The sequence below is a fragment of the Ambystoma mexicanum genome, chromosome 5q, assembly GCF_040938575.1.
Source record: "Ambystoma mexicanum isolate Mex_15411 chromosome 5q, UKY_AmexF1_1, whole genome shotgun sequence".
NCBI lineage: Eukaryota > Metazoa > Chordata > Amphibia > Caudata > Ambystomatidae > Ambystoma > Ambystoma mexicanum.
The window spans coordinates 1,365,467,063-1,365,487,150 of NC_090933.1; the positions used below are offsets into that span (position 1 = coordinate 1,365,467,063).

The 20,088-nt window shown below is 47.5% G+C and overlaps 1 protein-coding gene across 1 annotated transcript in view; it reads right to left on the reverse strand.

Annotated features, from left to right (window-relative positions):
• Positions 1–20,088, reverse strand: part of LOC138498429 (scavenger receptor cysteine-rich type 1 protein M130-like) — a 950,335-nt gene that overhangs the window by 230,046 nt on the left and 700,201 nt on the right. Inside the window, exon 12 of the mRNA XM_069622185.1 lies at positions 9,061–9,381. Coding sequence (XP_069478286.1) covers positions 9,061–9,381 — 321 coding nt within the window. The remainder of the gene's footprint in view (positions 1–9,060; positions 9,382–20,088) is intronic.

A 20,088-nucleotide genomic window follows, 5' to 3' on the forward strand; every position in this document is an offset into this window, starting at 1 on the left:
CTTCACTCCCACCCATTTCAGTGGCTGCGGTCACCCATGAATCATGCACCTCGGCTCTGGACTCCCACCCATTTCAGTGGCTGCGGTCACCCATGAATCATGGACCTCGGCTCTGGACTCCCACCCATTTCAGTGGCTGCGGTCACCCATGAATCATGCAACTCTGCTCTCGACTGCCACTCATTTCAGTGGCTGCGGTCACCGATGAATCATGCACCTCTGCTCTGGACTCCCACCCATTTCAGTGGCTGCGGTCACCCATGAATCATGCACCTCTGCTCTGGACTCCCACCCATTTCAGTGGCTGCGGTCACCCATGAATCATGCACCTCTGCTCTGGACTCCCACCCATTTCAGTGGCTGCGGTCACCCATGAATCATGCACCTCTGCTCTGGACTCCCACCCATTTCAGTGGCTGCGGTCACCCATGAATCATGCACCTCTGCTCTGGACTGCCACCCATTTCAGTGGCTGCGGTCACCCATGAATCATGCACCACTGCTCTGAACTCCCACCCATTTCAGTGGCTGCGGTCACCCATGAATCATGCACCTCTGCTCTGAACTCCCACCCATTTCAGTGGCTGCGGTCACCCATGAATCATGCACCACTGCTCTGAACTCCCACCCATTTCAGGGGCTGCGGTCACCCATGAATCATGCACCTCTGCTCTGGACTGCCACCCATTTCAGTGGCTGCGGTCACCCATGAATCATGCACCTCTGCTCTGGACTGCCACCCATTTCAGTGGCTGCCGTCACCCATGAATCATGCACCTCGGCTCTGGACTCCCACCCATTTCAGTGGCTGCGGTCACCCATGAATCATGCACCTCTGCTCTGGACTGCTACCCATTTCAGTGGCTGCGGTCACCCATGAATCATGCACCACTGCTCTGATCTCCCACCCATTTCAGTGGCTGCTGTCACCCATGAATCATGCACCTCTGCTCTGGACTCCCACCCATTTCAGTGGCTGCGGTCACCCATGAATCATGCACCACTGCTCTGGACTCCCACCCATTTCAGTGGCTGCGGTCACCATTAATCATGCACCTCGGCTCTGGACTCCCACCCATTTCAGTGGCTGCGGTCACCATTATTCATGCACCTCGGCTCTGGACTCCCACCCATTTCAGTGGCTGCGGTCACCATTAATCATGGACCTCGGCTCTGGACTCCCACCCATTTCAGTGGCTGCGGTCACCCATGAATCATGCAACTCTGCTCTGGACTGCCACTCATTTCAGTGGCTGCGGTCACCGATGAATCATGCACCTCTGCTCTGGACTCCCACCCATTTCAGTGGCTGCGGTCACCCATGAATCATGCACCTCTGCTCTGGACTCCCACCCATTTCAGTGGCTGCGGTCACCCATGAATCATGCACCTCTGCTCTGGACTCCCACCCATTTCAGTGGCTGCGGTCATCCATGAATCATGCACCTCTGCTCTGGACTGCCACCCATTTCAGTGGCTGCGGTCACCCATGAATCATGCACCACTTCTCTGAACTCCCACCCATTTCAGTGGCTGCGGTCACCCATGAATCATGCACCTCTGCTCTGAACTCCCACCCATTTCAGTGGCTGCGGTCACCCATGAATCATGCACCACTGCTCTGGACTCCCACCCATTTCAGGGGCTGCGGTCACCCATGAATCATGCACCACTGCTCTGGACTGCTACCCATTTCAGGGGCTGCGGTCACCCATGAATCATGCACCTCTGCTCTGGACTCCCACCCATTTCAGTGGCTGCAGTCACCCATGAATCATCCACCTCTGCTCTGGACTCCCACCCATTTCAGTGATTGCGGTCACCCATGAATCATGCACCTCTGCTCTGGACTCCCACCCATTTCAGTGACTGCGGTCACCCATGAATCATGCACCTCTGCTCTGGACTCTCACCCATTTCAGTGGCTGCAGTCACCCATGAATCATGCACCTCTGCTCTGGACTCCCACCCATTTCAGTGACTGCAGTCACCCATGAATCATGCACCTCTGCTCTGGACTCCCACACATTTTCTTTGTGTGGGAAGCCTCTCTATTGGGAAATGATGGATCCCAGTATGACATCACATATCCTCAATGCCTTATGAACGGCCATACTTTGAAGGATGACTCAAGGATCGCTCTTTCACAAATATTATAAATGAGTGGTATGATGTTGGTATTATTGCGGACAGGCTTCAGCCATGACCTTCCTTATCCCGTTCTCCCATGTTCTCATCCACCCTTACCCTGGCATTGATAAGATCAAGGGTTTCCAATTAGAGATCTGCAACACCTACTATCAAGGTCTGGCTATATGCCAGGGCTAAAAGCAAATGCTGTGTCTATGTGGCTTCCTCTGGGGATCTTATAGGGGTATGCTAACCTAACTATACCAAAGCAACTCAACAGGAATGATGTCATAACTCTGACCCATCTTCTAACTCAGTCACTCCTTTTCTCTCCTATCCCTGATCCCCCTACCTTCACTCTCCCAAGCTACTCTCTCCTCTCCACTCTATTCACCCTACTCCTTTCCTTTTTCCTATTCCTCTCCTCTCTCATCAGCCTTCTCTGTCACCTCGCTGCTTCTTATATTCTCTCCTCTCACATTTCCTCTATTCCACAAGCTCCACATTCTATGCACATGATCCCTAATTGTATGACACTCCCTCTTCCTAAATCTTCTATGTCCCCTGTTGCTTTACTCTGCCCTCACCACTATTCTCACTACTACCTTGAACTCCTCCCACCTTGTGCTCATTCACTGTCTTTTAATTCCCCTGCACTTCTCACTCTCCATCTTTGTTTCTCACACCCTCCCCAAACTGTGCTCACTTGCTACCTCTCTCTCACAACCAATACCTCACTTGAGCACAGCACTAATGCTACCAACAACTGGTTAGCATTCCACTCCACCGCCCAACCTCTGCCTGGTCTCTCTGTCTGCCTCCATCCCTCCTGACCTCAACCATCCAACCCTCATCTGTCATTCTCGTTTTACTCTGCTCTCTTCCTGGTTCTATTCACATCTTCAATTTGTTCCAGTGCACACCTGACTTTCATTGCATGCTATGGGTTATTGTTATTGTTATTGAGCTTGTAACACACCAAAGCCCATGGGCATCCAGGCACCGAGAGATAAAGAAGTAGAGAAGATGAATTTAGAAAGTTATGCTAATTAAAGAGAATCATTTTCAATTGTTTACAAAATCTGGGTATCTATCACATTTAATTTTTCTTTTGCCGGGATGAGTTGTTGCCAAGATGGGGATTGATTATTAATCAGTTTGTGAAGACTGTGTCATGAGCAACATTTCTATTTTGCTGCTCGGTTTTTCCATTTGCATCTGCAAGGGATTCTGGTCCTTGTGGTCCTAAATTCCAAGAGAGTAAATTCTGGGTGGAACAAGTACTGGGAGCTATCAGGTGACAGAGGGTGGTATCAACATCAACAATAAATGCACATGAGATGAAGAGATATTATGGACTGTGCCCCCCTTACATACTCTGTCACATACTCTGTCACATACCATCACACCTTCCTCTTCTGAGTCTCCCTAACCCCCTTCTTTCTCGAGTTCTCTAGTTGACTGTGCTTTCTGGGGTTTGGAGCTTTCACTCTTTCTAGCTATATAGGATTCCCAGGCACTGGTGGAATAGAGGGAAATCTGTCCTAAGGAGAACCTCTTGAACCAGCACGGGAATCACTATCATGTCTACTGTCAGAGCTTGGGCCAATAGCTGTACCTTTACTTGTGCCTGGGGATATAGGTCCATGTCCCCATGGACAGAGATAATGTGTGACAATGAGCCAGTATTGAGTCTTTCACGGACATCAGTTGGGCCATAAATGCTGTTTGTTTGTTCTCTGGGTCCAGCAGCACTTTCGTTGGCTGAATTGTTGGTCCACCTCCTCAGTAGTGTATACTGTTCATAATTGGTGGTCTGCAACCTACTTCTCTTCTGAGAATCTATCCAGAAGGCACTCTAGGTCAGTTGGTTCTGTCACTGGGTCATATTCTGGGTCCTATAGAGTCTGTTCCTGGCATCCATTATTCAGGAGTCCAAACTCCAAGCGTCCCTCTTTCTGCTGATCTGTCACGACCCTCAGCCCTGACCCCCACTGGCAAGCCCACAAGCCAGATCTTTAATAAGGCCAGACTTCCACTTTTCAAGCCCTCTTGGGGCCAGTCCTGGCGCCTTTGGCACCAGGCTCATCAGTTGGAAGAGGCATCTTCTCAAGGGACTATTTTATTAAGGCTTTCAGCCAACATGGAGGCATCCACATAGCTGGGTTCCTAGAACCAAGCTATGCGGTCTAGTGTTTTGGGTGTGGTGGCCTAGGGACTACTTTACCTGGACTACTTTACAGTGGGTATTTAAACCACACCCGAACAAGAACAAACGCTTCGCGTTACTTTGCTTCTAGCAACGTGACGCTCACCGTGTCCAGCTTCTCGTGAACCCGACGAATTCTGGACCTGCAGAAATAACAAAGAAACATCATTAGCACCAGAATCTTACCTGCAATCTTCATCCATCTCTGCTCACAGCTCCTGGGCATCTCTGTTGGAGGAGTTTGCCGCCTGGATCGAGGGACCTGAGAAAAGGAGAAAGACATAAATAGAGGTACTAGAGACATTACAACCATAAAAGCGCTTAAGGACTTCCCTGGCTGGCTACTTCTTGACCGGCACTGCTCCGGAAACCCCATCTGCGCTGGGTACTCTCCGCGACCTACGAAAAGGGACAAACACAGGTCAGTGAGGACAAGGCATCACTGCGCTACGCAAAGCGCCTCCTTACCGCATCATAGCACTATAGTGCGTCATCATCTCCTAGTGAGAACCAGCACATCCCGCTCTCCGAGTGGACACTCCATGCCCCTAGAGGAGATAAAGAAGAGACATTAGAACAGACAAAAGGCATGCAAGAAATACGCCACATTAATTGCAATAAGACCTACCTGAAAGACACTACAAGGGCTGCAGTCAGTGAAGTAACTGGACCGCCGGCGCCCACAAAAGCCAACGTGCCCCTGCCCAGAGAGCAGGACGGAGAGCCCACTGATTCTGGCAATCAGATGAGAAGGGAACCTGGAGGGGCTGGAAATATAAGGAGGTGGGGGATTAAACTGCTTACCTCGGTTGCCCAGTCCTGACATAGTCTTCATTTTCCAAGCAGAATTCCCTCAACACCGAGGCCACAGGGGAGCCATCATGAAGAGCATCAGCGACCAGCTGGCTGGGTGGCGTCCCCGTGGATACCAGGTGAACGTAACAGATCAGGGTGAAATCTAACTATATGGCCTGGCTTCCCACAGGCATAGCACTGCAGTTCCATTTCCAGACATGGCAAGTGTATTAGTCTACTTCTTGTTTATCGGTGGGGTGGTGCGACCTCAGTTCCAGTTAAGTCTGTGCAGGAGTGTACCTTGTTGTGGCAGAGCTCTCTTCCCATGACCAATCTTCAGGTTTTGCTTCACTGGGGTTCTTGCTAATACGTAGCTGTCTGTTAGGCATTAAGCAGTCCAAATTGCCTCTTTGGGGGCAGAGACTCTATGAACTGCCCTAAGACCATCATGTATTTTGCCTCCTAATAGGTTTTCCACCTCAACCATTTATTTAGTAATTCCTTCACCCGCTAAGACATCTGCGGCAGCGTCTTAGCTTAACATAATCAGAGATGTTGAAGTTTTACCCTGTCCTCACCTATTGTCTCCAGGATACCCTGATTTAGATTATCATACGAGGTGAATCCATTGTGATTCACAGCTTGGAAGGCCCATTGGATTTTGATCGTGAGGAGCAGGATTATGCAACAAGCCCAGTGGACCAGCTGTCACTTGGCCGTTTCTGAAACGTGTTAGAAGTACATGACAAAAGGCATCTGGGTCTTCCTCATTTCTTGAATTCTTCTCAATTCTCTGAGATATAACGGGTTGAGTCTGCTTCTCTCTGCATGAGGGTGGTATGGTTCTCCTGGTGGTGTCAAGTCATGACCATGACCCTCCACTAGGGCTCTTAAACATTCTTCCCTGATTATAGTCATTTATTTGGTCCTTCTGGGGCTGAGATCTTCGTCTGGTGGTTCGCCTGATAACTAAGTGTCTTCTTCATCCCTGTTCTGGATAGAGAAGACTCTCCAATTTGGGAATCCAGGAATGCTAGTGACACCTCTTGACCTACTACTACTGGACACTGCCTTCCACAGCTGTCCTGGTCTGACCCCGAGCTCCTGGATCCTTTCAACCATGGCACTCTTCTGTTTCTGGGCCAGGATTCCGGGTACCTGTGGATTGTTTATGAACTGGTCTAAAAGCTGTTTGGCAAACATTATTAATGTGCCAAGGACTAAAGCACTAACCTGGTGGAATAAATACCCCAGAGCTGGTATGCATAATGAAGCTGCTCATTAAGGACTGGAAGTCGTCATAGAGGTGGTGGTCCAATGCCCATTTGTAAAACATTGGCAGTCAAGAAGTTGTCATATGACATCATAAACAGAAGAGTAAACTATAAAGGGATTGTTATTAATGAATGAGTTCATAGTTGTGTTGGCATGAGAAAGAAATGTGTGCCGAAACACCTGGTCATAGTTTCTCATTTCCTCCTAGTTCATGTAACCAATGACCTGTGAAGGTAAAGGTTCTGGAGGGTAGGTCAATTCAGTGGCATACCATACCATACCATACCATACCATACCATACCAGTGCAGCTAGGTCTGTTATGTGCATGTTGCTGTAGTTCCTTGACTTGCAAAGAAACAGACAAAGATACATTTGTCTTTGGCTGACAATGAAGAATTAGCCTGGTTTCTCTTATTTCTTCCTCTCCCATTAATGATGGAACTCGGTCGGAGGCCCTCCTGGTCAATCTCCACTCCTCCAAGATCATCATTGGTGTCTATTTGAATGGCACTGTCTTGGTCCAGGGCCCCCAGCTCAATCTCCTCCTGTTTGATAGGGTCTCCTGTGTCTTATGAACTTCCATCCTTCTCCTGCTACTCCTCCTAGCACCTCTCTGCCTCCTCTGCCACCTCCTTCTTCCAACACCTATCTGGCCCCTTCCTCCTCCTCTATGGCTACTATGCCACCTCCTGCTTCCATCTCTGCCCATTGTTGCGCTCCCACCTCCTCTACTGGGTGTACCTCAAGCCTGTACCACACCGCAGAAACCTTCAAATATGGTAACCTGCTCCACATCGCTACTCTTAACTCTTGCTCTGCTTTCAAACACTCCTCTGATATCTGCCATCTCAAAGCAAGCTTTTGGGAATTTACAGACTGATAAGTCATCCATTTGGACCTTTTTCAACAAAGGCACATCCTTTTGGTAGCACTGTTGCAATGTACACCTTTCCCCTTGCTGTATTACCGAGTGCTTGCACCATCGATATTCAGAACAATCTGTGTTGTCTCCACAAGGGTGGGTTTTTGTAGTGCGTTTTGTAGTATTGTCATTTTTTGCTATTGATGTGTTTAATTCAATTATATATTTTTAAAGAACTTTGACTGGGCATTCTTTAATTTTGGGCCAGTGTACTGTTTTGTGTACTTTTTGGGTTGTTACTATTATCTCATGTGCTTCTCTTCTCAGGGTATAGCCTTCCATTGGGCCACATGCTTCTCTTCTCAGGGTATAGCCTTCCATCAGGCCACATGCCTCACTTCTCAGGGTATATCCTTCCATCAGGCCACATGCCTCTCTTCTCAGGGTATAGCCTTCCATCTGGCCACATGCCTCTCTTCTCAGGGTACAGCCTTCCATTGGGCCACATGCCTCTCTTCTCAGAGTATAGCCTTCTATCGAGCCACATGCCTCTGCTCTCAGGGTATAGACTTCCATCGGCCCACATGCCTCTCTTCTCAGGGTATAGCCTTCCATTGGGCCACATGCCTCTCTTCTCAGGGTACAGCCTTATCTGAGGCCACATGCCCCTCTTCTCAGGATATAGACTTCCGTCGGGCCACATACCTCTCTTCTCAGGGTATAACCCTGCATCGGGCCACATGCCTCTCTTCTCAGGGTATAACCTTCCATTGGGCCACATGCCTCTCTTCTCAGGGTATAGGCTTCCATCGGGCCACATTAACACAAAAGGTGAAGGAGGAATGTCCCATGACTGTGCCTGTTTCACCTTTATCACTGGGATCAAGGGTGGCTTACAGAAGTGTGATGGCTGAGTAGGTGGTTTACTCACTAATCACTCTTGTACTCCTGCAGGACTGTCACTTCGTCACAAACACGCCATCCGGAAACTTGCCAGCAGCAATAGACTTTCCCCATAATCCACCAGAACCCAGGCAGGCTTTTCCTGAAATGAGTAGGGGAAGGGATGAGTTGCTAACATTATAGTTAGGTTAGCAATGAGCAGGCGCTGCCTATCATGGGACTTCTGACATTTCTGGCCACACTCAAAGGCTTCCAGAAGACTGTCCTGACCCAAAGGGGGATCACAGAAAAATGACCCTTGGATGCAGGGGAGTAGACCTTTGGGCCCTCCTTCTAAGCACTGATAGAGCTGGAGTATGTTCAATGGCAATTGTACAGATTGATGGCCTGCTACTTGTGTGATATACATACAGTACTTATTTAACAATTCTTAAAAACAATGCTATGGGGTGGGGTACACTTATGCCCATCTCTGCCCCCTCTCTGTAATTAGAAGCATTCTACCCCAGGCTGCATGTAGCGGGCAAAATGTTGCTTAGGTTTGTATGGATTCAGTAATTGATCATTGGAAAGTTGGCAGAGTATATTGATCCAGACTGATTTGGCATTCAGGTCAATAGTATTGATGACTTCAATTCTATTTTATCGTCTTATTTCTCTGTACATTAAATATCTGTAATTCTAGTGTGGGCATTAATCTGAGGTTCCTAACACATCAGGACAATGGCCTAGTGCAGTATATATTTAATACTTTCTACCCAAAGGCATTTTCTTCAAAGTACAATATTTGAACTACAGCTGCATGTTACTTCCCGAGACCCCAGGTCATAATCTGCACTTGTGGGTGGGTCACATGTCATGCAGGTATGATGGCTTGTCTCTTACCTGTGCAGTTGACGCCTGCATACCTCCGATCATAACAATAGTTTGGGACATTGGTGCTGTACGGACACTCTGCCAGGCACCGCTCGTCTCCTCTGCACTGGACATCAGTCATGAACACTAGTTCAGGTAACTGTTTTAACGGGATGGGTGAGAAGTTAGCTGAGTAGGGCACTCCGCACCCCAGCTGTCTACAGGCCGCAGCGGCATCCTTCATATCCCACTGGTTGTCACACACTCTTTCCCAATGGCTATTGAAGTCGACCAACAAAATGCCAGCACAGGGGCCTCTTCCATGTGTCACTCGAATTCCTGTTGTGTAAGCTGTGTAAACAGAAACATGTATTATGCATAACAAGATTGTTAGCCCCACTGCACTGCCACTTTACTCCAACAGAAATCCAAAGACATAAAAAAAACTGGAAATTACATTGCAATCATTGTATGAATTCTGTCCATCACAAACAGGGCACAATAGACACAAGCTGTCCCTTTACCCCTTAACTGCCAAAGCCCCTCCCACCGGTGCCCAGCCCTTTTTTGGTGATTTCGGTATGTCACCATTCAATCCCCTGTAACAATGTTGTTACATGTGATATCTCGATCAGATGTGGCCCTTTTTCTTCCCGCATGTAGGCGGTCATAACACCACCAAGGAATTCTATTTTAGCTGTATGGGGGTGAACAAAAATAATCAGAATGGGAGAAATTGTTGTGATTTTTCAGAAAATGCCAACAAAATGATGTACAAAGAAAGCATGTGCCTTTTTCCTTGTAAGAGGAAGGAACCAATGGCTTGTTCTGCTGAATTCACCATTTTCCAGGCTCTCAAGAACATGTTGAGTAGAAACAAAAAAAACATATTTTAAGGTTACCATCTGTTTTGTGAGAGGTAGGAGAATGTACCCTTTTTTTCCAATAGGACATGAGTGGACGGAATGGAGGAGGAGGGTTGGAATGCTGAATGGGAAGACAGAAAGGCATACTAACATTCTAAGTTTAGGAAGGGGTGATTTGCACAGGTCAGGCAACAACTAAACTATGTAGGGAAAATTCCCATAGTTTGTGGGAAAATTGGAAAAATGACAGATAAAAAAAGGTATGTGCTGGATATGGTTAGACCTGTAAGGTAATGGCTTCTGAGAATATTGAGAAAAGCATTCTCCCGACTCTTCCAGTTAGGAAGTCACACATTTTTCGTTATGTTTCACAAAACAAACAATACCACAAACCAAAAACTGAGCCATGGTACACAGGATTTTTATTTTGACGCCTAAACAGATGTACTTTGCATGTGTAAATAAGGAAAACAAATGTGGTGAGGAATGGCAAGCAGACATTTTCTGAAAGAGGACAGGCAGACATTTTGAAAGGAAGGTGAATTGTGCAGGTTACAAAAGTGTAATGTGCGTAAATCAGCGACTAAATGTAGGTCGCATTTGGGAGAAAAAAAGGTTGTGTAACAAAGTGCAGCAACAAATGTATGAAAAACGTTATAAAGCCAAGAGAAAACAAATGTCCTACCTTCCCACATTCCCACAGGTGTCCCAACGAAAACAATACCTCACATGTGGGGGTGCATCTACCTGGGCGTAAAGGGAAAGGCTAAACCGCTGGTAACCCCAAGTGTTTCGGCAGAACAGATATGGCAGGAATTTGCATTTGTGGACAACCTACAGATTTGGGCCTGGGGTGTCACAGCCACCAAGGAAAACAGGGAACCCACATGTCCTACATTCCTGCGTTTCCACAGGCAATGCGAGAAGGTCGGACATGTAGTGTTGGCTGCGTGTTTTGGTGATTTGGAGGTGGTAAATGTCTGAAAATTGTGTTTTTCCCCATTATTTTTGGGCTTTGCCAGGGCTTGTGGGTAATACATTCTGGTGCGATTTCCACACGTTAGACCTCTGTGGATTCCCATGGGTGTCTTTTTTCAAAAATGCGTGGGGTTCCCCATTTTCCTTGGTGGCTGCAACACCCAAGCCCCAAATTTGTAGGTTGTCCACAAGAGCAAATGTCTGCAAAATCTGCCCTGGCAAAACAATTGGGGTTACCAGTGGTTTAGCCTTTTCCCTTTGCGTCACAGGTAGGTGTACCTACACATTTGAGATACAGTTGTCGTCTGGACACCCATGGGATTACACAGAGGTCTGATTTCCGTGAATCACCTTAGAATGTATTATCCACAAGCCCCATCAAAGTCCAAAATTTTGAAGAAAAAAACACACAATTTTCAGATATTTCTCACCTCCAAACCACAGAAGCACGCTACCAACAACACATGTCCTACATTCCTGCATTTCCACAGGTGTCCCAATGGAAACTGTACCTCAAATGTATAGGTACATCTACCTGTGACGCAAAGTGAAAATGCTAAACCACTGGTAACCCCATGTGTTTTGACAGAGCAGATTTAGCATATTTTGGCCTCAGAGTCTCAGCCACCAAGGAAAACAGGGAACCCCAGGAATTTCTGAAAAGAAGACAGCCGTGGGATTCCACAGATGTGTGACTTGTGTGAATTGCCCAAGAATGTATTACCCACAAGCCCCAGCAAAGTCTGAAATGTAGGGGAAAAAACACAATTTTCACACATTTCCCACCTCTAAAAACCAAAACACACGTCCAAGAACACTTGTCCTACCTGGCCGCATTCCCACAGGTGTCCCGATGAAAACAATACCACACATGTGTGGGTGTAACTACCGAGGTACAAAGGGAAAAGCTAAAACACTGATAACCCCAAGTGTTTCTGCAGAGCAGATTTTGTGGGAATTTGCTCTTGTGGACAACCTACAGATTTGGGCCGGGGGTTTCACAGCCACCAAGGAAAACAGGGAACCACATGCATTTCTGAAAAGAAGACACCCGTGAGATTCCTTAGACGTCTAACTTGCACAAATCTCCCCAGAATGTATTACCCACAAGCCCATGACAAAGTCCAAAAATTAGGGAAAAAACACACATTTTAGACATTTCCCACCTCCAAATCACCGAGAAACGCAGCCAACAACACATGTCCTACCTTCTCATGTTGCTACAGCTGCCCCAATGAAAATGGTACCTCACATGTGTGGGTGCACATACCTGGGCGCAAAGGGAAAAGGCTAAACCACTGGTAACCCCAAGTGTTTCTGCAGAGCAGATTTTGCAGGAATTTGCACTTGTGGACAACCTACAGATTTGGGCCTGGGGTCTCACAGCCACCAAGAAAAAACAGGGAATCACATGCATTCCTGAAAAGAAGACACCAGTGGGAATCCAAAAAAGTCTGACATGCACGAATGGCCCCAGAATGTATTATCCACAATCTCTGTCAATGTCTGAAAACTGTGTTTTTTGGCACTAAATTTCAGAATTTGCCTGGCTGGTGGGTAATACATTCAAGGCCGATTCGCGCAAGTCAGACCTCTGCGGATTCCCATAGGTGTCTTCTTTTTCAAAATGCATGGGGTTCCCTGTTTTCCTTGGTGGCTGCGACACCCCAGGACCAGTTCTGTAGGTTATCCACAGGACCAAATTCTTGCAAAATCTGCTCTGCCTCAACTCTTGAGGTTACCAGTGGTTTAGCTTTTTCCCTTTGCACCCAGGTAGGTGCACCCACACATGTGAGTTACTTTCTTAGTTGGGACACCTGTGGGAATGTGGGAAGGTAGGACACATGTTGTTGTAGGCATGTTTGAGTGGATTGGAGGAGGGAAATGTCTGAACATTATGTTTTTTTCCTACATTTTTGACTTTGCCGGGGCTTGTGGGTAAAACATTCTGGGGCGATTCGTGCAAGTTACACCTCTGTAGATTTCCACAGGTGTCTTCTTTTCAGACATGCCTGGGGTTCTCAGTTTTGGTGGCTGCAATACCCCAGGCCCAAATCTGTAGGTTGTGCACAAGAGCAAATTCCTGCAAAATCTGCTATGCCGAAACACTTGGGGTTACCAGTGGTTTAGCCTTTTCCCTTGGCGCACAGGTATGTGGACTCACACATGTGAGGTACTGTTTTCCTCGGGACACCAGTGGGAATGCGTGAAGGTAGGACATGTGTAGTTGGCGGCATGTTTCTGTGGTTTGGAGGTGGGAAATGTCTGAAAATGGTGTTATTTTTCCCTAAATTTCGCACATTGTCGGGGATTGTGGGCAATACATTCTGGGGATACTCGCGCAAGTCTTACCTCTGTGAATTCGCATTGGTGTCTTCTTTTTGGAAATGCATGGGGTTCCCTGTTTTCCTTGGTGACTGTGACACCCCAGGGCCTAATCTGAAGCTTGTCCACAAGAGCAAATTCCTGCAAAATCCGGTCTTCCAAACACTTGGGGTTACCAATGGTTTAGCCTTTTCCCTTTGTGGCCAGGTAGGTGCACCCATACATGTGAGGTACAGTTTTCGCGGGGAGACCTTCGGGAATGCTGGAAGGTAGGACATGTGTTGCTGCCGGTGTGATTTGGTGGTGGGAAATGAATAAAGATTGTGTTTTTTCCACTAAACAATTTTCAGACATTTCCCACCTCCAAACCACCGAAACACATTGCCAACAAAACATCTGCTACCTTCCCACGTTCCTTCTGGTGTCCTGACAAAAACGGTACCTCACATGTGTGGGTGTACCTCCCTGGGCGCAAAGGGAAAAGGCTAAACCACTGGTAACCGCAAGTGTTTGGACAGAGCAGATTTTGCGGAAATTTGCTCTTGTGGACAACCTACCGTTTTGGCCCTGGGGTGTCACAGCCACCAAGGAAAACAGAGAACCCAATGCATTTCTGAAAAGAAGATACCCGCGGGAATCCACAGAGGTCTGACATGCGTGAATCGCCCCAGAATGTATTACCCAGAAGCACCAGCAATGTCAGAAATGTATTGAAAAAAACACAGTTTTCAGACATTTGCACCTCTAAACCACCGAAAAACGCCTCAAAAAACACATGTCCTACCTTCCTCGGTCCGCAGTATTCCCAACGAAAAAGTACCTCAAATATGTGGGTGCACCTATCTGGGTGCAAAGAGAAAAGGCTAAACCACTGGTCTAAAGACTGGAGGGGGTGTCAGTACTCCTGCTATCTATATGGTAGAGGAGAAGCACAGAGGACCCCCGCCAAGATTCTCTATTACGGTAGCTATGGTCGAGCAATCAAGGCTTAGCTTCTCAGGAGGTGATGCGGGCTGGTTCTTAAGTACAGTGTAGTCCCCAAGCACCCACAAAGGAAAGTCCACATACTATATTGGTTAAAACACTGCTCTTTATATAAATAAGGTTCACGTTATACACACAATATATATATATATGGTTGTAGGTGGTTCCACTATTGCTTTGAGTCCATTAAAATGCATCAACTGTACTGCGTTCAAAATAGCATACGAATCATCACAGCAAAACGATATCAACCATCAATTTAGGAGGAAGACAAGTTGGTTAGACAGTTGGCAGAATACTGGCCACGTTTACCTAGGCGCAGTTCTGTATGGGAATCCCCCCACCTGGGCAACCTGTAAATTAAGATGCATCACAAGCACAGTCCATATATTGTCTATTAGAGTGTTATCTCATTCTATAAAGGTTTTACTTCCCCAAAGTATCTGGCTTCGTAGATTCTTTCAGTGAGTCATCGACAGGCCCTTCTTGAGTGCACCCCCTTTAAGGCAGGAGCCGTGGGTCGTTGAGATTTGGTGACGAAAGCGGTGAACATTGTCATAAGGGGAGCAGCTTCGATCTACGTGGTGCTCGTTTATGAAAGCTTGTGAATGTCCTGTGAAGAAGAGGCGTGCAGTGCACCTCGACAACGAGTGTTCGTTGCCACAAAGTGTCAATGAAGAACTTTGGCCCGGCAAGGGCGTCGAGTCATCACGTCTGGCATTGGTGAATGGGACCTGACCAACTCTGGCTTCAGTAGCTTCGTCAGTCTCTCTGAGGTCTTCGAGTAGCGGGAAATCCACCGGTGGATTCTTCTCGGTCATCGTCAGCCTTGACTTTCTCCAGCAGGACGGAAGTGGTCGACAAAGGTGTACAAGGGACTCTTGGATGAAATGTTCTTAGGCAAAGGGGGCTCTGTGGATCTGGTTGGCGACAGCGGTCAGCGACAATGGATGGCTGTCCAGTGCTTCTCTTCGTTCTTCTCGGCGGTCCCTGTCTCCGGTCGGCAGCCTTTCGTAGATCTGTCTACCAGTGAGCTTTGGCAAAGATCAGCTGGTGCACAATGGTCCCTAGAAGCTCGGGAGAGGTCTCCTAGTGAGGTCCTCCATTGGATCAGTTCCTTGAAGGCACAGCAGCGTTCAGATTAGCAAAGGACAGCAGCAGCAGTTCTTCTTCCTCCTGTAGGCTTCAAAGTTAAGCATCAGTTTCAATTTCAGCTTCTGAATGATTTCTAGCAGTGAGAGGCCCCCAGATATACTGTTGATCTCCCATTCACTCTGCTGCCCCGTGGATTACTTTTAAAGGAGCAGGGGACAACCCTGCAACCCCTGCTCCCAAGAACCCCAAAAATTACCCCCCCAAAGATATATTGCCTATGGCCGTTCCAGGCGACCATATATACGGCGATATTTTTGATGGGGATAATACGTAGTGATATCCACCCATAACACAGAATGCAAATTCGTCACACACTCCATTCACCCAGGTCCCACCCCATGGGTGTACCCACAACATACAGTCATTGGGAAGGCTCCAGCCAGTCTGGCCTGGACTTCCCCACAACACCATATATGGAACTTCCATCCAACAGCCAGTCAGGGGGAAGGGACAGAGTCAGGGCTTCACGGGACTTCAGGAAAAGTAATGCAACAGGCGATAGAAAGCAAGAGGCCACAGGGGACATCTTGTTTCCTATCAGGAATATTCTGATTCCAATGAAAGGGCCTCGTCATTCCAAAATGGAGGATGTGCAGGACACCTGTTAATTCAGCATGGAGCTGCTACCATCCCATACCATGCTCTGTGGGCCACACACAGGTGCCCAAAAACATACACTAGGAGTACAGGGTTGTACTCCCACCCATGGGTGCCACACGGGTATCCGAAGGGTATGTTCACCAAAACAAATACAGGAAGAGCTGCACTGCCAAGGGTTCCACGTGAAATCCTGCATGGAAAACAAGTCAGAACACATGATATTAAGCAATAAAGGACAAGGATTCTGAGGCCATGTCCCTCCGATAGATTTCCAGGATCACAACTGGTAACCCCAATTTTTTCGGTGGAGCAGATTTTGTGAGAATGTGTTCTTGTGGACAACCTACAAATTTGGGCCTGGGGTGTCACAGCTAGTATGGAAAATAGGGAACCCCATGCATTTCCCGATAGATGACACCTGTGGGAATCAACAGAGGTTAGACCTGCGCAAATCCCCCCAGAAAAACTGGTAAATTTTGAAATTTTGAGAAAAAAAAACACAATTTTCAGATATTTTGCACCTCCAATCCACTGAAACACATGTCCAACAAAAAAAGGTACCTCACATGAGTGGGTGCAGCTACCTGGGTGCAAATGGAAAAGGCTAAACCACTGGTAACCCCAAGTGTTTTGGCAGAGCAGAATTTGCAGGAATTTACACTTGTGGACAACCTACAGATTTGTGCCTGGGGTGTCACAGCTACCAAGGAAAACAGGGAACCCCATGCATTTCTGAAAAGAAGACACCAGTGGGAAACCACAGAGGTCTGATTCGCACGAATGGCCCCAGAATGTATTACCCATTATTCAGCCATTTCCCAACTCCAAACCACCAAAGCACGCTGCAAACAAAACCTGTCCTACTTTCCTGTGTTTCCACAGGTGTCCCGAATAAAACGGGACCTCACCACTGTAACCCCAAGTGGTTCGGCAGACCAGATTTTGCGAGAATTTGCTCTTGTGGGCAACCTACAGAATTGGGCATATGATGTCGCAGCCACCAAGGAAAACAAGCAACCCCATGCATTTCCAAAAAGAAGACACCAGTTGGAATCCACAGAGGTCTGACTTGTGTGAATCGCCCCAGAATGGATTACCCACAAGCCCTGACAAAGTTCCAAATTTAGGAACAAAAACACCATTTTCAGAAATTCCCCACATGCAAACCACTGAAACATGCCACCAACAAGAAAAACAGGGATTCAAATGCATTTCTGAATCACCAGTGGTACTCCACAGAGGTCTGACTTGCGCGAATCACACCAGAATGTATTATTACCCACAAGCCCCTTCAAAGTCTGATATTTAGGGAAAAAACACGATTTTCGGACATTTCCCACCTCCAAACCACCGAAACATGCTGCCAACAACACATGTCCTACCTTCCTGCATTTCCACAGGTGCTCTGTTGAAAACTGTACTGCACATGTGTTGGTGAATCTACCTGGGTGCAAAAGGGAACAGCTAAACCACTGGTAACCACAAATGTTTTGGTAGAGCAGATTTTGCGGGAATCTGCTCTTGTTGACAACCTACAGATTTGGGGCTAGGATGTCGGAGCCACCAAGGAAAACACGGAACTGCATGCATTTCTGAAAGGGAGAAATCTGTGGGAATCCACAGTGGTCTGACTTCTGGCAATTGATCCAGAATGTATTACCGACAAGCCCCAGCAATGTCTGAAATGTAGGTATAAAAACAACTTTCAGATATTTTTTATCTCCAAACCACCAAAACACGCCACCAACAACATGTGTCCTACCTTTGCGGATTCCCAGAGGTGTCTCCTACCTGGGTGCAAAGGGAAAAGGCAAAACCACTGGTAATCCCAAGTGTTTCAGCAGAGCAGATTTTGCAGGAAGTTGCTCTTGTGAACAACTACAGATTTGGACCTTGGGTGTCGCAGCCACCAAGGAAAACAGAGAACCCCATGCATTTCTGAAAAGAAGACACCCGTGGGAATCCAAAGAGGTCTGACCTGCGCAAATCACCCCAGAATGTATTACACACACGCCCTGGTAAATTGCGTATTTTAGGAACAAAAACACAATTTCCAGTTATCTCCCACCTCTAAACCATCAAAGCATGTTGTCAACAACACATGTCCTTCCTTTCCGCATTCCCAAAGGTGTCCCGATGAAAACATCACCTCACATGTGTGGGTGCACCTACCTGGGCACAAACGGAAAAGGCTAAACCACTGTTCTCCCTCAAAGGATTTGGGGAGACAACCTACAGATTTGGGCCTGGGGTGTTGCAGCCACCAAGGAAAACAGATAACCCTGTGCATTTCTGAAAAGAAGACACCTGTGGGAATCCACAGAGTTCTGACTTGTGCAAATCACCCTAGAATATATGACCCACAAGCCCCAGCAAAGTCTGAAATGTAGTAAATAAAACACCATTTTCAGTCGTTTTCCACCTGGAAACCACTGAAACACGCCACCAACACCACATGTCCTACCTTCTCACATTCCCAGAGGGGTCCCAATGAAAATGGTACCTCAATGTGTGGGTGCCACTACTTGGGCGCAAAGGGAAAAAGCTAAACCACTGCTATCCCCCAAAGGGTTTGGGGAGGCAACTGAAGTAGCAATAAAGAGTCAGTACACAGCTGAGAAGTAAAGCAAGTTATTATTAGAGAAAGACAAACAGCAAAATACAGTAATACAGAATGACAAGGGACATGTGCCGAAGAGCTCTTCTGGTGTTCGGTCGGAGCTCATCTTATATAACCTGGCAAGTCAACGTTTGTAGGCATTTGGTAATACTAGGAAGCAGACATTTGTGAAGAAACCTGGCAGTTACACGGTTCATTGTGTCACAAGATCAGTGTGCAGCTTTGGCGTAAACACCGGAATACTCTTTATAAGGTGGTATTTTATACAGCTAGAGAAAAGTATGGGGAGCTGGTGTCCCGTGGGTCCTGAGGGCAGCATTAGGTTGTGGCCTGCTGAGCCAAGGCGGGGTGTGGGCATGCCAGGAGAGCCAGGTATAGCAAGAGGCCTCAGGCTAAGCCATGGTGAAGGATCTGTGGCCTCGAAGGAGAGGATGTTTGCTAGGAGGTATACTATCTGGACAATCCTGCCACATCACAACCTAAAGATTTGGGCCTGGGGTGTTGCAGACACCAAGGAAAACATGGAACCCCATGCATTTCTAAAGATACCTCCGAACATCCTGGAGTTGTGGCTGGCCTGTGTTACAGCTTTTCTGCCCAGCCAGAACTCCAGGATAGTTAGTGGTGATGTCCATAGCCTTGGGGATACATATTCCATGTGGGTCTACTGTCCCCATGCACAGCGCCAGTCCCAGGGAGCCCTGGCAGGGACCAATGTTAAGATTGAGGCAGACACAACGAAGAAGGAGGCCACACTTAGAGAAATTGACAATGGGAATTTATTCTGTATTATCCTCAAGACAACCCCCAGCCTCAGGTAGCTCCTGGCATCTCCCTTTAACTGGTAGATTCTCAACACCCTTAGCATTCTCAACTCTAAACAATAACAATAAGAATAACAGGTTTACACAGAGATAGTAACCAGGTGTGGGTGTTCTAAGAACCACTAAGCCTGGACACGTGTGATGTCATCCAGGGAGCCAAGACTCCACATAATATACTAAGTGTGATAAAGAAGAAAGAGATATCCTTTCCTAACACCCCGCCTTTCCCTGAGAGAGAAGCTGTAACACAGGACAGCCAGAGCTTCAGAAAGATGGAGGTGATGTCCCTGGACTTGGGGGGGCGGTCTTCCATGTGGGTTGACCATCCCCAAGCCCAGTAGCAGTTCCAGGGTGCACTGACAGGACCTCTGTCCTTTCCCAGAAGAAAAAGCTGTAACGCAGGCCATCCAAAACGCCAGGATGGTCAGAGGTGATGCCTCCGGCCTTGGGCGCTTGTCTCCCAAAGGGGTCGACAATCCGCAAGTCCAGCAGAAGTTTTGGGGAGCCCCGGCAGAGTCCTCATTCCTCCCCAGAGCTTACATCTGTTGTGCAGCACAGCCAGAAGTGCAGCCTTGGCGTGCAAATAGTCAACCCACATCGGAGACAGCTGCTCCCAGGGAAACACAAATGTTCTGCTGGCATGGGGAGCAATTTGTTTCCTGACCCTGCAATTGTGTGCCATCCCAACAAAATACACCCAGACTGC